Here is a 14,484-nt window from a genome sequence, read left to right as displayed (position 1 = left end):
GGGTTGGGAGACTCCCGCAGCCCCAAGTCCATATCTGAGTGCAGTCCAGCCCTGATGCGAATGGGCACAGTGGGCACATGCCTTATCCAGAAGTCGCCCACAGAGCTGAGGATGTCCAAGGCCATGTTGGTGATCTCAGCTGCATGCTGGCTCCTGCTGCGCTGGGACAGCCCTGTTGCCACCATTTAGGCATCCCCGATGGTCTCCACCTAGAAGTCACAGCCTTCATGCTCCAGGACAAGAACCCCCCTTCTTCGACTGACCCACATCCCACACGAGGCCACCTCTCTGGAGCCCCTGACCCAGCCCTCAAGTCTCTGGCGAACAGTGCCATCTTTCCCAGGCTTCCCATCCCAGCCGCTCTGGCAATGATTAGACCTGCACATTTCAGATCACCTTTGTCTGAATTGCAGGTCTTACCTCTGACCCCAGACCATGAGCTCCTTGGCAGCAGCCCTGGGCGCCCCACCTGCAGAACACCGCAGCAGCAGATCAGGGCTTCATCTGGAGAGGAGTACATGTATGTTGGATATATAACCTATTTCCCAAACGCTTGGCCTTCCAAGGTGTACTAAAAGGAATGTAGCGTTTGAAATCCAAGAGATGTGGATACAAACCCCGGCTCTGCCATTTACCTTGGTCAGGCCACTTCGCCTGTGCAAGCCTCAGTTCCTCTTATATGAAATGCATATTAAAGATAAAGAGGTAAGAGCCCAGTTTTGTCACAGATGCTCAATAAACAGAGACTTCTCTCGTTACCATCATCATCATCACCATCACCATCATCACCATCATCATCTTCTCCTGGGCTAATGCTTTTGGAGACGATAGAATCCCAGAGTCTCAGAATTAGGAGGGACTTTAAAGGCCACCCACTTGCCTCCCCGTGGCTGTCGGTCCAGCTCACGTCTCCTTCCTGAGGTGGCTTCTTCTCCCTCGGGGCAACTCTGACTTACAAAAGTTGAGTTGAATGGTAACCTGCCTTTCACCTGCTGGTTCCAGCTCTACCCCCTGAACTCAAGCCACAGTTCTTTCCTATTCTGAAGCTCATTCTCTATTCTGAAGGCCCTGTTCCAGGTGCTGGGGACACATGTATACCGTGGCCTTCTCCCCTGCCACAGGCCAGGCCAGCCAAGGTTGAAGACGGCAATTCTACACCCCAAGTCTTCCCATCTGCAGGTTAAAGAGCCCTGCACTGCCACTCCTACAGCGGGCACATGCAGGCATCCCTCAGAGCTGCGGATCAGAGCTTTCCCTCTGGCCAGGCACAGCCACTCTCCCTCAGCACCTGGTAGACAGTAATAATGATGACGACGCTTCTCGTGCCCACAGGGGGTGCTATAATTCAATAAATTTCCTTCGCACGCCATTATCTGTGGACTGTGCCCTACTACCTATGTCCCCCAGCTCTTTCCCTCACCCAGAATACCCCTGCCCCGGTACCGGGAAGCGATCTGCCTCAATCATGCCACATTCCGCTCATATACTTAAATTTGCTCCCTACAGCAAAAGGCTTAAAATTTACTCCCCATGGAGCTCGCAGTCAGGGACTCCCATGATTTGCAGAATTTCCTGACTTATTCCTAACACTTGCTCCTGGTTCCCCACGTTTCAGCCAAACGGGAAACCTCCTGCTTCCCGCAGAGACACTCAGCGCTTGCTCACCTCCAGGCCCTGATGGTCTAGTCCCTCTGCCTAAAATGGTCTCGCCCAGTCCCTATCTGTTGAGATCCAAGCCGTCCATCAGCCCAGTTTTCACTGCATCGAGTCCATTAAATCTCCCCGGTCACCAGCTGGGGAAAAGATGTTTCCTTCCTCAGTGCTGTGACCTCCATCTCCCTCCCTCCCCATCATCTGCACTTACTGTGGGCTGGCCTGAATGCGGCTGGGTCAGGGGAAGGGCTGCCCCCCCACTGTGTACATTTCCACAGAGGAGAGAGACCTCCCACCCCACGCCCCTGGGAGAAATATGAGCAAGCCCTGGCTTTCCCTCCGCCCACACCCTTCTTCCCCGCAGGAGGACGAATGCATTATCTGATTGGCAAGATTGGAAGAAGGACTAAGTAAGTGCTCCCTTATTACTCATATGACCAGACACTATTCCAAACCCTTTACAAGAATTAGGTCTTCACAAGAATTCTGTGAGGTAGGTACTATTACTCTTGCCATTTTGCAGACAGAAACTGGGCCAGAGAGGTTAAGTCACTCGCCAACGTCACACAGCACAGACTTGAACTGGTTCAGTCTAGCTCCAGAGCCCATATGCTCTGCTGCTTCCTGATGCACATGGCTTGGGCTCTTTCTCTCCCTCTGTTCTAACTCCACCACTGGCTTGCTGTGTGACCTTGGGCGAGTCACCCACCTCTCTGAGCCTGTATCCTCATCTGTACAGTAGGGATAATAATGCATCCCTCTGAGGGGCATTTCGAGGGTTAAATGAGATATCCTGTGACAATCTGTAGGCCAGGCCGGTCCTCTGTAGACATTTAAGTGGTACATCTATCCCCCCGCAATTCTGTGCTTTCAGGGGGAGGGCTCAGCGCCTGCACGTGCTGGTGTTCATCATCGTGTCGGTATGAACGACAGCACTTCCTCTCACACTGCTTAATCTACAGAACCACCCTAAGCTATAGGCACTTTCACCTCTGTTTTACAAATGGGAACTCGAGGCTCAGAGAGGTGAAGTGATGTGCCTAGAGTGGCTCAGCAGTATGGCCGGGGCCATGCCCACCCTCCAGGCGGAGTGGCTGAGGTGAACCCTCTCCTCCCCCGCAGCCCACTCGCACCCTGCTCCAGAGTTATGTCCATGAAAGTGCTCACTCAGCGCGTGCTGGGAGGGAACCACAGACCCCTGTGGAACCAGGAAATGATCGCCTGGCTGCCTCCCAGCCCAGACCGGATTAAAGAGCAGTAACCAGATCCTGCTGGGATGGAGGGGAAACCAAGGCTGCTGCATGAGCGATGAGAGATGCGCTTGCACATGGAGAGGACCCGGCCTCCTGTTTCCCCACATCTGGATGGGTGTGCAGGCCTTGTTTTATTTCATTTCACTCTGCCAGAAAGATGCAGACCTCTTGGCCAGAGTTCAGAGCAGATCAGAAAGCGTGATTCAGAGCTGGGAGGGACACATGTGTGAGAAAAGATTAGCAGGGGAGGAAGAGACAAGGTCAGGGGTGACTCAGGGCACATCAAAGCTGCAGGGCTCAGCAAGACGAGATGAGGAATCTTTTCCTGGGGCCCACGGTAGCTCTGGAGGCAAGAGGGAAACTCAGCCAGCATGACAGAGAATGCCTCAGACCATGGGTTGGGGCAGGAACGGGGAATGGGAAGGAAGATGTGTACTAGGAATCCCAGTGGCTCAGGTTTCCGCGGGTCAGTGTGGGGCAGTGGACAGAGCTGGGCGGTGGTGGTGGACATGGCACTTTCCTGTCCTGGCTCTGTCACCTACCAGCTCTGTGACCTCAGGCAAGGTACTTCCCTCTCTGGGCCTCAGTGAGCTCCTCATTTAGTCAGCACATGTTTCCTGAGGACCTACCATGTACTGGACATTGCCAAACACTGGGGACAGAGCGGTTTAGGTTGTAACCAACAGGTCCAAGGGTAGTTATGAGAGCATCACACAGGAGCTCCTAACCATGTCTGGGAGGGCAGGGAAGCTAACTTGAGACCAGGAGGGAGCAGAAGGGGAGAAAGAGCAGGGTTCCAGGAGGGAACAGCATGTGCAAAGGCCTCGTGGTTAGACAGAGCAAAGCTTGTGTGAGGAACACAGAGGACTGCAGGGGCAGAGTGTGGAGATGCAGTGGGGAGGGAGGGGGGGCCAGCTCCTGGAGGGCCTTAGGGGCCGCTACGAACCTGTGACTTTATCCTGAGGCTGTCCGTGTCCCGGGATGGTGAGCCCTGAGGAAGTGGGGTTACAGGACCAGAATGCCCAAGATCAAGTCTCAGCTTCACATTCCGCTGGGACTATGTAATTAGACAAGCTGCTTAGCCACCTGTTTCTCCATCTGTAAATTAGGGGTGCCATTATCTACCTCATACATTGTCATGACGATCAAATGGGTTAATACATAGAAGGCATCTAGACTGTGTACCAGTGTCTGGTATACAGTAAGCACTCAATAAGTACTGGAGATTGCTGTTGTCGGGACACTGTGTGTAACGCTACCAGCAGACTTCCTCGCACCTCAAAGAGTTAGTTCTCTCCTCGGAAACTTCCTGCCCATGCATCCTTTCCATCCTGGCTTCAACCCAGGGCCTGGCCCTCCCCAGTCCCGGCTTTCCTGGAGGGTGGTGGCAGGAAGGGGGCTGGCATGTCACAAACGAAGGCTAAGGCCAGGGGAGCCAGAGTATGGCTGTTTCCTGGAGCTTCCTCCCCACCTCATCCACTGTGTCTGAGGCTGACCTAGGACCCCCCAACAATTGGATCAGAATAGGGGCAGGGTGGGAAGGCCCCCAAAGCAGGCGTAGAGGGCAGAAAGCCCTTCACTTTCACAGGCTCACAGTTTACACAGCACTTCTACCAGGGGGAGAGGATCTGCCCATCATCTGTGAACCCTTGGGACTGGAGTCATTATTCCTGTTTTATAGATAAGGAAACAGAGGTCCAGAGAGGGGAAGACAAAGTGACACACAAGCTGATGTTCAGGGTGGGACTCAAACCCAGAATCGAGAGGTGCACAGGGACTAGATTGTGGAGGATCTTAACAGCTCTGCCAAGGCCCCTGCTGCCCACTCCATCGTGTCCCACCCACCACACACTCCCACCACTGGCCCACTTCATGTCTAGCCATCACAACCCATTCAGCATCCCTCCCAATTACTAGATCCACCCTCTCAAGCCTCAAGCTTTAGCACTTTATTTCCCCATTGCTTGCCTGGAGCAATCACGCCCAGGCTGGACAATGCTAGGAAGACACCTCCTCCAGGAAGCCTTCCTTGCTCTTTATGCATCTACTCCTAGCTGGATTTGGGGCCCTCTCAGCCTCCAGCGCTGAGAGCTCGCCAAGGGCAGGCACAGAAGCTGACTCACCTGTCGGCCCTTGCCTGGCACAGGTTGAATTTCTTTCCCCACCTCTTAAATCTGGTCTGGCCTTTTGACTTGCTTTGACCAATAGAATATGTCAGAAACGGCAATGTGCCTGATCCCAGCTTAGATCTCAAGAGGCTTCTGGGCTTCTGCCTTCTCTCTCAGAACTTTGCCACACCATGTAAATAATACCAACTCACCTGCTAGAGGGTGAGATACCATGTGGACCAGAACTGAGTTATCTCAACAAAGGCTCCAGAGTCCAGCCAAGATCAGCAGAGTTTCCTCTCACCCACAACTGACCACAGATGTATGAGTGAGACCAGCTGAGTCCAGAGACATTTCCAGCTGGACCTATAGGCTTGTGAGCAATAATAAATGCTTATCATTTTACACCACTGGGTTTGGGGAGCTATTTGTTACACAGCAATAGCTTACTAATTAAAAAATGCACATATAAATGACTGGAAGTAAATGTATGATGCAAACACAACATAGAGGAGGGAGAGATGGAATGCCTGCCTCTTGGTCCTCTCATCTTATACACGTCATGGTTGCCCAGAACAGCATCAAACAGTGTGTAGAGGTCATTGAGCAAGCCCACCACCTCAATGGGCTCACTCAGGGCTGAGATGGTGGTAAAGCCTACAGTGTCACTGAAGTATATAGTAACCTGGTCAAAGTACTCTGGCTCCACAGTCGCCCCCATTTTCAGAGCTTCAGCCACAGACCTGAAGGGATGGGAAGGGCCAGAGTCACAAGGTGGGAGGACCATCTTTCCACAGTTGGAAGTGAGAGAGGGATATTTGGGGGAAAATCCTGGGTTGAGTGTCAGGGGATCTGGGATAGCTCTGTTGGTGTGCTGGCTCCCCTCCAGCAAATACCTGCCCCTCTCTGGACATTATTTCCTCTGAGGTCAGATGGGGGACCCTGTACCTTGTCCTTGTTCCCTAGGGAAAGAGGCAGCAGAAATTCAACACTCATGTGCCCCCAACAGTGCCTAATACATGTAAGCATTCTATTAAAATATGTTGGATAAATGAACAATGAATGAACTGAATGAATTAATGGAACCCAGTTTTACTGAGCACCTACTATGTCCCAGGTCCCATGCTCAGAGCCACTGAGGCTAGAGCCACAACCAAGTCCACTCACGGCAGGAGCATCTGAGAGAGCAACCTTTCCATCTTCTGTCTCTCCAACCCCAGCTCCTCAGTCCACTCCTGGATCAGGTCCTCCAGGTTCTGGGAATACTTCCCCAGCATCCACAGCATAGAGTCAGCAACACTGGTCTTCTTGCCTTGGTTGATGCTTTTGAACTGAAAATGGAATGAAAATCCCAATTTGTCCATGAAGGTCAGCACACTTGGCCCTCAGGTTGAGAATCTGGACCACAGGAATGAACCAGACATAGTCCCTGCCTGGAAGAGCCAGATGGTGGGGAGCAGATATGTAATAGACAAGGGATGGCAACTCTGACAAGTGAAAGCACAGATGGCTGGGAGGAAAAATGGGTTGGTTCTCTATGAGGTGAACAGGCAGGGAGAGGACTTTGCAAAGGAAAGTTTTCCCAGCATTGCATCACCATTAACAAACACATTGGTTCTCACAAGAACACTGTGGAATAGGCATTCTTTGTTCTCAAAGATAGGTGGATGGATGGATGAAGAGATGGGTAAATAGATAAAAGCAATGTATGTAGATTATTTACGTATATAATCTATTTCTACCTCTTTATTTCTCTCCCTTTTCAAAAAATTGTTTATAAAATAAAATAATAAATATGTAAGGGCGCTGGGACCAAAGGAGAGTAAAGATTAAAAAAAAAAAGTTAATCCAGGAGTGAGGTCTATATGCAAAATGCATGCCAGAATTTGTTCACAATTTTGGATATGAGCTTCCTAGCAACAAAGCAAAGAGGGAAATAGAGATTACATAATCTATGGAGTCCATAAGACAATGGAGTATTAAACTAGCTTCTCAAAAGGAACACAACTACTGCTGGTGCTGAGCAGACAGAAGTACCTCTCTTAGGTCTTCATAAGAGGACATTCACATGTTGTTATAAATTGTACCTTCAACAACAACCTTATAGGAACTATGGCACCCAGTTTCCTAGGGAGACTTCCTTGAACCTTCCCCAGTATGGTTTGCACCTTCCCAAAGTGCAGTCAGTAGGAGAAGCAAATTAATGATGATCAAAGTGACGGGGTTCATTCCTGTCTAAATCCAGCATCTAGACCTTTGTGTGTGTATAGGTGTGCATATCCAACCTTCATTAATACTGCTTCTCTCAGGCAAATGTCTGTAAGGTAGGTAGTAGCAGCAGCCCCTGAAGAGCACCTATTTTGTATTGCTCATCAAAGCAGAGGCATAAGCTTTAGAGGTCAGTTGCCATGAGTGTGACAGCTGCTGACCTTGAGACAGCAATATGGACAAGAAGCTGACTGTAAGGTCATCTCTGCAAGGAAGGTCCCCATTTTATAAATTAAGACACAAAGGATCTGAGAAATATAACTTGCCAAGGACAACATAATGGTGGAACAGAGTTTCAAACTGAGGTCTGTTATATATTAATGTTATCACCAGCCACCCCTCTGAATTATTTTATCATTTGGAATGTGTTTTCCATTGTTTCCCTTGCATTGCCCAGGAACAAAATCATAGGATCTACAAATAACAATCACTTCTTCCTTTATAACATTCATTTTCTTGCTTAATTGCATTGGCTGGTACTCCCAGAACAATGTTATATGAGCATAGCCCAAGTCTTTCGACTGCAAGGTCAGTGCTCTTTCTCCTCATTCCCTCTTCAGGAAATTACTTGTTTTTTTTTTTGGCTTGGTTATTTCACTTGATGGTCACACCAACATGTCAAGTTAGACCAGAGTTAGTCTTTCTAGGCATCACCTAAGGAGATCTGAGGCTCAACAGTGCAATCAATTTGGCCAAGATCAAGTAGTAGGTAAGTGGCAGCATAGATCTGAATGCAGGCCTTCTGACCCTGAGCCTCCCCACAATGTGATGGAATTCTCACCTTCTGCATGTGAAGTGTATCGTGTGCCTGTCTCTGCCTTCTCTGCTACTGAGCCTTGGGAAGACTCACCCCTCACTCAGGGCAACAGCTTGCTCCCCCACCTCGCTAGCTATGGCAATCTCTGACCCCTGGAAAGATTCTAGGCTGGTGTTTTAAGAACTGGTTGCTCGTCCTAGCTCTGCAACCCACCCTCACACAGGCCACTGAGAGCTCATTCACTCTGAGGTCCAGATTTCCCATAGGACACCTGTGTGCTTCTCCTGTCTTCCTGCCTCTCTCTCCCTCATCACCTGTCTGGAAGCCCCTCTCACTCACTGAACCTGTCCTTGGCAACGTTCCACTGTGGCTGGGGAGTGCAGGGCAGGAACGGGAGGCACAGAGATGTCACCTCAGGCTTGATGGGTTGCTCTGTGGGAGCCATTAGCCTGCTCAGTCAGGCCCACACACTCCACCACCGCCCTGAAAACTCGTACGGGCTTGCCTCCCCCTCCCAATGCAGTCCCCAAGGCAGGCCTGGGGGGCCCCAGTCCCCCTCACATCTTCCATTCCCTGATGCGGGGAACCAGCGCTGCCTACACGGCCACAAATGGCTCCTCTGCTCTGGTGCCAGGAGGCCCGACACAGGGTTGGGTCCCCCGCATCAGCACTGCAGAGACAAACCTGGGTTTGGGTTCCAGCCCCACCTTTTGCTCCCTCACTTAACTTTGGCAAGTCCCCTCGCCTCACTGTGCCTGGGTTTCTCTCTTGTAGAGCCCAGATAACAGCAATGCTTCCTCGGAGAGCTATCATTAGGGTTAAATGAAGTAAGCACAGCACTTAGCACGGGTCTTGGTGCTCAGGAAGGCAAATGTCCCTGAACCCAGAGTTCTGAGAAAGCTTTCCTCAGATGGTGGACCTCAGACCTCACCCTCAGCGATGACGATGCTGGCCCATCGCCCCCTTTCTGCACAATGGTTCCAGGCCCCGAGGAGAGTGTGGGGACCCCGCTGGGGAAAGTGAGGTGAACCGATCAGCCGTTTCTTGTGAGCAGCCAGCTCCTCTGGGGACGCTGACCTGGGTATAGACCTGGTCCAGGTTGGGCCTGTCCTCCAGAGCTTCCTCCCAGCACTGCTCCATCAGCTGGATGCACTCAGGCGGCCCGTGGTCAGGAGACACCAGTGGCCGGCACAGGGGAGGGGGAGACACCACCTTCCTGATGATTTCTGCAACAGGCACGGGCCGGGCAGTGGGGCTGAGGTCCTCAGGAGGGCTGGTGGGAAGGGGTGGGCCTGGGATCCTGAGATGGAGGGCAGGGTGGGCCTGTGGGGTGCAGACATCAGGCCCCGAGGGTATTCCTCAGCCCCTTGATCTGTGCCCCGGGACGTGCTGGCCAGTGGGCCAGGATCGCTGTTTTCCTGGGTCTGCCCCAGTGTGGCTGGGGAAGGGGTCTCAGCCTGGGAGACAGGTGAACAGGGTTTGAATTCTGGATCCGCCACCACCTCTCTATGAGATGGTGGACAAGACAGCAATCTCTCTGAGCCTCGGTCTCCCCATCTGTAAAATGAGCTTAATAAACTGCCTTCTTAAGAGGGGAGCTGAGGGAGGAGATGACAGAAGCTAGATCTCGGGGTACTAGGTTCACTCCAACCCCTGAACCCTGCACAACTTGTTACTGCTCTGTTACCAGCAACGACCATGAATGTGCTCGAGACCTGCGCAGTGCAGCTCTTTCTACCAGCCCTGCCACCTGGAGGCTGTCTGGTACCAACTCTCCACAAGTGTGAAGCAAGACCCTCTGCTTATCATTATCACCATCATGATGACTCTTCTCCCAGGACCACCCCTGCCGCGGATCTTCCTGTCCCCGCTCCACGTGATGAAGACCACAGACTAAGTCCAGATCAGATAGATCGACGATCCAGCTCCGTCTCTGCCACTTGCCATCACTCCGTTCCTCGGCTTCCCCACCTAACAACCAATGGAAATAACCCCACCTCGGGAGGCTGTAGTGGGGCCCGGGGGAGCTGAGAGAGTCACAGGAGCACCGGGAGGAGGTGAGGCTGGGTACCAGGCTCAGGCTCTCAGCGGCACAGGAGAGACTTCGAGATTATCCACTTATATTCTGTACACGTTATGCCATCTCTCTGAGCCTCAGTTTCCTCACCTATCAGAAGGGCATAATTATAGTACAGACCGCACAGGGCTGTCAGAGGTATAGCAGGTTAATATCCGAGGAGGGCTGAGATCCTCCTCAGAGACGGTGAGGAGGTGGGTCCCTTGGAACCAGTGAGGAGAAGCTTCTTTCTGGATTTCCCTTGGCTGGCCTCCTTGTTGGGGGCAGCCCATGATTCACTGTCCCATTTTACAGACAGGGAAACTGAGGTTCTGGGGCGGTGAACTAGGTCACCCACAGCCACAGGGTCAGTAACAAGCAGATGCTGGAAGTGAGCCTGATCGCCTCCCAGCCTGCACGATTTTCTCTGCCCAGAGGTTCCCGGTCTGCAGGCGTCAGACCCTGAGGGCCTCTGAGTAAAGGGTCTGGGAAGCTGGATGTGCTTGCAAAGGAGTGTGTGCAGATGGAACCAATACGAGATCACACACACACACACATCCAGCTCTTTTTCAAAAGTTTGTGGATGGTGTTGTGATGAGTAAAATACAGATCCATTTCAAAGTGTTGCTGATTTCAGAGCAGATTTTTGTCTTTGGGCATTTCCTCAGTCAGCGGATATTAAAAGTCAAATAGTAGCATGTGAAGCTCCAAACTTTTTTGTCATTAAAGTGGAGTCCTCACAGGCAAGCATGTTGGGAACCCCTGGCCCAGGCCAGGCCGGGTCTCGGGTTCCCTCCCCATGCCGAGCCTGCTGTCCACACCCAATGCATCACTGTGATGGACCAGCCCTGCTGACTGCTGACCGGGTAGGCTGCACATCCAGCTCTGTGGAGAAGTTGCTCCGTGGATGACTCCAGGAGATTTTAGGGCAAGAGCACTGAGCTCACCCAAATCCTAGACCCATGGCTTCCCGCTAGGGAGTCCCTTCCCCTCTCTGAGCCTCACTTCATTCATCTGTGAAAGGAGTGCACTAGCCCACCTCACAGGGTTGTCCAATGGAATAACGCATATGAAAGTGCTTTGGAAACCACAAGTATCCCCCCCAGCCACCACAGGATCTTAAAAAGATGCTATTTCTAAGAGCAAGGAGGTCTGCGTCCAACTGGGAGAGTCAGGAGAGAACATGGGATTCCCCACTAGCACACCCCTAAAACCACCCAGTATGCCAGGCACTTTGTCTAAGGCATTTCACTGAAACCTCACAAATACTCTGGGAGGCAGGCATCATGGTCCCCATTTTACAGATGAGAAAACTGAGGCTCAGAGCCTGAAAGAGATTTATTCAGAGTCACAAGGTGAACTGGTGTGGAGCTGGTCTCAAGTCCGTGTCCCCCAAAGACTATGCCCTTGACATTCTACCACCTGAGACCAGGAGAACTACAGCCAGGGAGTAACAGGTCGAGGACTGACAGCCCAATCCAGGGGTGACCCTGGGGTTCCAGACCTCGTCCCTAAAGCATGAGAAGCCCCGCACGGTGGCATGGCTGACAGACCCATCCGGCTGGTCCCCTCTCTCTCAGCAGGCAGATGTTGCCAGGGGCGGCGGAGCAGTTGAGGAGAGCTGAACAAATGGCACGACCAAGCCCCTTCCCTTCCCACTCTTCCACCCCATAAATCTGGGGCCTGGAATGCTCATTATTCATGGAGCAATGCTTTGTGCAGAAAAGAAGCGAGGCCAGGCCTCCCCGTGAGTTACAGATTATCCATCTGGGGTGGGAGGGGTGGTGGGTTCTGCTCCATCCCTGCCTGTACTGCAGGCCGAGATGCAGGGTATCTGTGAGACAGGTCCCTGGAACTGGACAGAGGCAGCAGGGGGACAATTAGAAGAGCAGCCTAGAGTCCAGGGAGCCCCGACAGAGAACACAGAAGGGGAGGAAATATTTCTGAAGTTGGGCCCTGGCACTGGGGTCAGAAGAGAAAATGCCTAAGACCAGGTGATGATGAGGAAGGTGTGAGTGATTACACCCAAAAGCAGGGGGACAAAGATGCTCTTCAAGGAGCCCCACTCAGGCAGAGGACCAAGCCCCCAAATACTGAGCAGACCGGTGACATCAGGCATGGACCGGATGTCTGACACATTTTTAAATCTGATCCCCACTATAAAGATGGGAAAACTGAGGCTCAGAGAGGGTAAGTGATTTGTGTAAGGTCATGTAGTAAGTAAGTGATCCAGGGGGAGTACTAAGGTCTACGTAGACTCAAAGTCTGTGCTGGGCAGCCCGGTGGTAAGGGCACGGGCACCTCCGGACACGGCAATGACATTGGGAGAGGAAGGAAGGGATTGGGCTTATACCCGGGAACCAACGTCTTTAGCCCTGGAGCTGGTCAGCTGCCATTTTGGCAGAGTTGCTGAAAGCTGCCTGGTTTAAGTCAAAGAAACGCAATTCTTGCTGTCAAACCAGGCATGTGTGTCTGTGTGGTTATTTTCAGGCCCCAATTTCCTGATGCTCACAGAGCTCCTCACCTACATGGGGTCTCCGCCAGAGACAGGCCGAGGAAGGAGGAGGACGATGCTGTACCTTCCGTTGAGAGCCCTGGGGAACCATAGTGCGGGCCCCAAGTCAGCACCTCCTGCAGGATGATGCCGACGCTGCAGGTTTCTCCTTTGAAGGTGCCCCGCCCGGGTTCCCCGGGCCCCCGCAGCAGCTGTCCACAGCAGCGCTGCAATCACAGGATGAGGCCACACAGCCGTCCTGACCACCCAAGCTGGGAGGCACTTCACACATGTGGTGTCATCGTCCTGTCCCTACAGCCCCGGAGGAGGGAGGTGCTTCTGTCCACCCCCATTCGCAGGTAAGGGCCCCGAGGCTCAGAGAGGAAAAGCCATCTACTCAAGGTCACACCACAGGAAGTACTGGAGCACCGGACATCTCCCCCTCTCCCCTTGCCTCACAAGCACCCAGTTTAAACAGAGGCCTCAGAACCTACTGGCAGCCTCCTGCCCACCCCTGAGCTGACCTTCCGGGGCTGGCCGGGGGCGGGGAGCCCGCTGAGCGTCCAGGAGCTCTGCATAACCGTGGTCAGTGACCTTCAGCACAAAGCGTCCAGCCACCACACAGTTTCGGGACTTGAGGCAGCCATGAGGGAAATGCCGATGGCACAGATACCACACACCCTGGAGTGGAATAATGGGGGTCCCTTAGGCCTGTGGTGAATGAAAGGACCCCTGCTTCTCTCAGAATTCCCACGGACCCCAGGAAACCTTCCTGCCTCCCCCTCACCCTTTGCCACACTGTCAGATTTTTCTCAGTTAGACAAAGTGGGAAGAGCCCAGGCCTAGGAAATCTGAGCATCTCTTGTCTCCCTTCCCTCCCCATTGCCTCCACAGCTCCAGGTTTGAGAAGGGTTCTCACACGGATCATATCCAGCAACAGCGAGGCCTTGAAAGTCCAGTCCAGCCGCAGAGCCTCATTCCGCAGCAGGTCCTCCAGGCTGCCCCGGGCACAGTGCTCCAACACAAGAGCACTGACCCCAGGGGCCACAAAGAAGCCCAGGAAGGTGGCAATGTTCTCATGCCGCAGCTCCCGCATCTGCCAGGGCAATGGTCACCTTAGCAGCCCGCAGGGGACTCTCAAAGTGTGGACATCTGACCCCCAGTACTTAGCACCCAACATACAGCTGAACACAGAGAGGCATCAGAAATGTTGGATGGATGTGATGGGTGGATGGATGGATGGATGGTTGGATAAGGGATGAGTGGATGATGCATGGATGAATGATGAATGGGTGGGTAGATGAAATGGGTGGTTGGGTAAGTAGATGGGTGGATGGTTGAATGAATGAGCCAGCGAAATGAGTGTGTGGAAGCATCATGGATGAATAAGTGAATAGGCTGTAGCCAACTCCACAGAATAGGGATCTCGGCCTATTCTCAACCTAAGTGACATCATGGACCTAGAAACTGTGCAAATTTTCTCCCCAAGAGACAGAGACTGATGAGCAGAAGAGCAGAAGAGATCAGGCACAAGCAGAAAGCAGTCCAGCAGGTCAGAAAGCTCGAATCCAGCCAGCAAGGCTAGCATTCGCCCAAGCAGGAAAGATGAAACCATTGTCTAGCATGGCCTTCCTCACAAAAACAGTTCAGGGGTCAACTAAGTGGAGGAAACCTGAATACTCTTCCCCCTCCTTAGAGATTTGCATGCTTATTAGCATACGCAGTGAGGTAAGAATGGCCTCAAATCCTTTGACACCCCTGCTGTCAAGAGCTTGGGCCTCTGACCCCTCCCCTTGACTCTGAGCAGGCTCTGTGACACTGTGACCAATAGAACACGGTGGAAGTGATCTTGTGTGTTTTGGGTCCAGGTCTTAGGAGACTGACAGCTTCCATTT

General features: G+C 52.4%; 1 protein-coding gene across 1 annotated transcript in view; it reads right to left on the bottom strand.

Moving 5' to 3' along the window:
- Nucleotides 1-14,484, bottom strand: part of LOC112408003 (olfactory guanylyl cyclase GC-D-like) — a 45,157-nt gene that overhangs the window by 22,921 nt on the left and 7,752 nt on the right. The window contains 8 exon segments of the mRNA XM_024757501.1: nucleotides 33-211; nucleotides 5,567-5,757; nucleotides 6,182-6,345; nucleotides 9,117-9,265; nucleotides 12,675-12,780; nucleotides 12,782-12,816; nucleotides 13,114-13,270; nucleotides 13,509-13,685. Of these exon segments, the coding sequence (XP_024613269.1) occupies nucleotides 33-211; nucleotides 5,567-5,757; nucleotides 6,182-6,345; nucleotides 9,117-9,265; nucleotides 12,675-12,780; nucleotides 12,782-12,816; nucleotides 13,114-13,270; nucleotides 13,509-13,685 (1,158 nt within the window).

The sequence above is a fragment of the Neophocaena asiaeorientalis genome, unplaced genomic scaffold (genome assembly GCF_003031525.2).
Source record: "Neophocaena asiaeorientalis asiaeorientalis breed wild unplaced genomic scaffold, Neophocaena_asiaeorientalis_V1.1 scaffold481, whole genome shotgun sequence".
Taxonomy (NCBI): domain Eukaryota; kingdom Metazoa; phylum Chordata; class Mammalia; order Artiodactyla; family Phocoenidae; genus Neophocaena; species Neophocaena asiaeorientalis.
The sequence above is the reverse complement of the archived record's forward strand: the minus strand, read 5'-3'. Positions and strand labels throughout refer to the sequence as shown.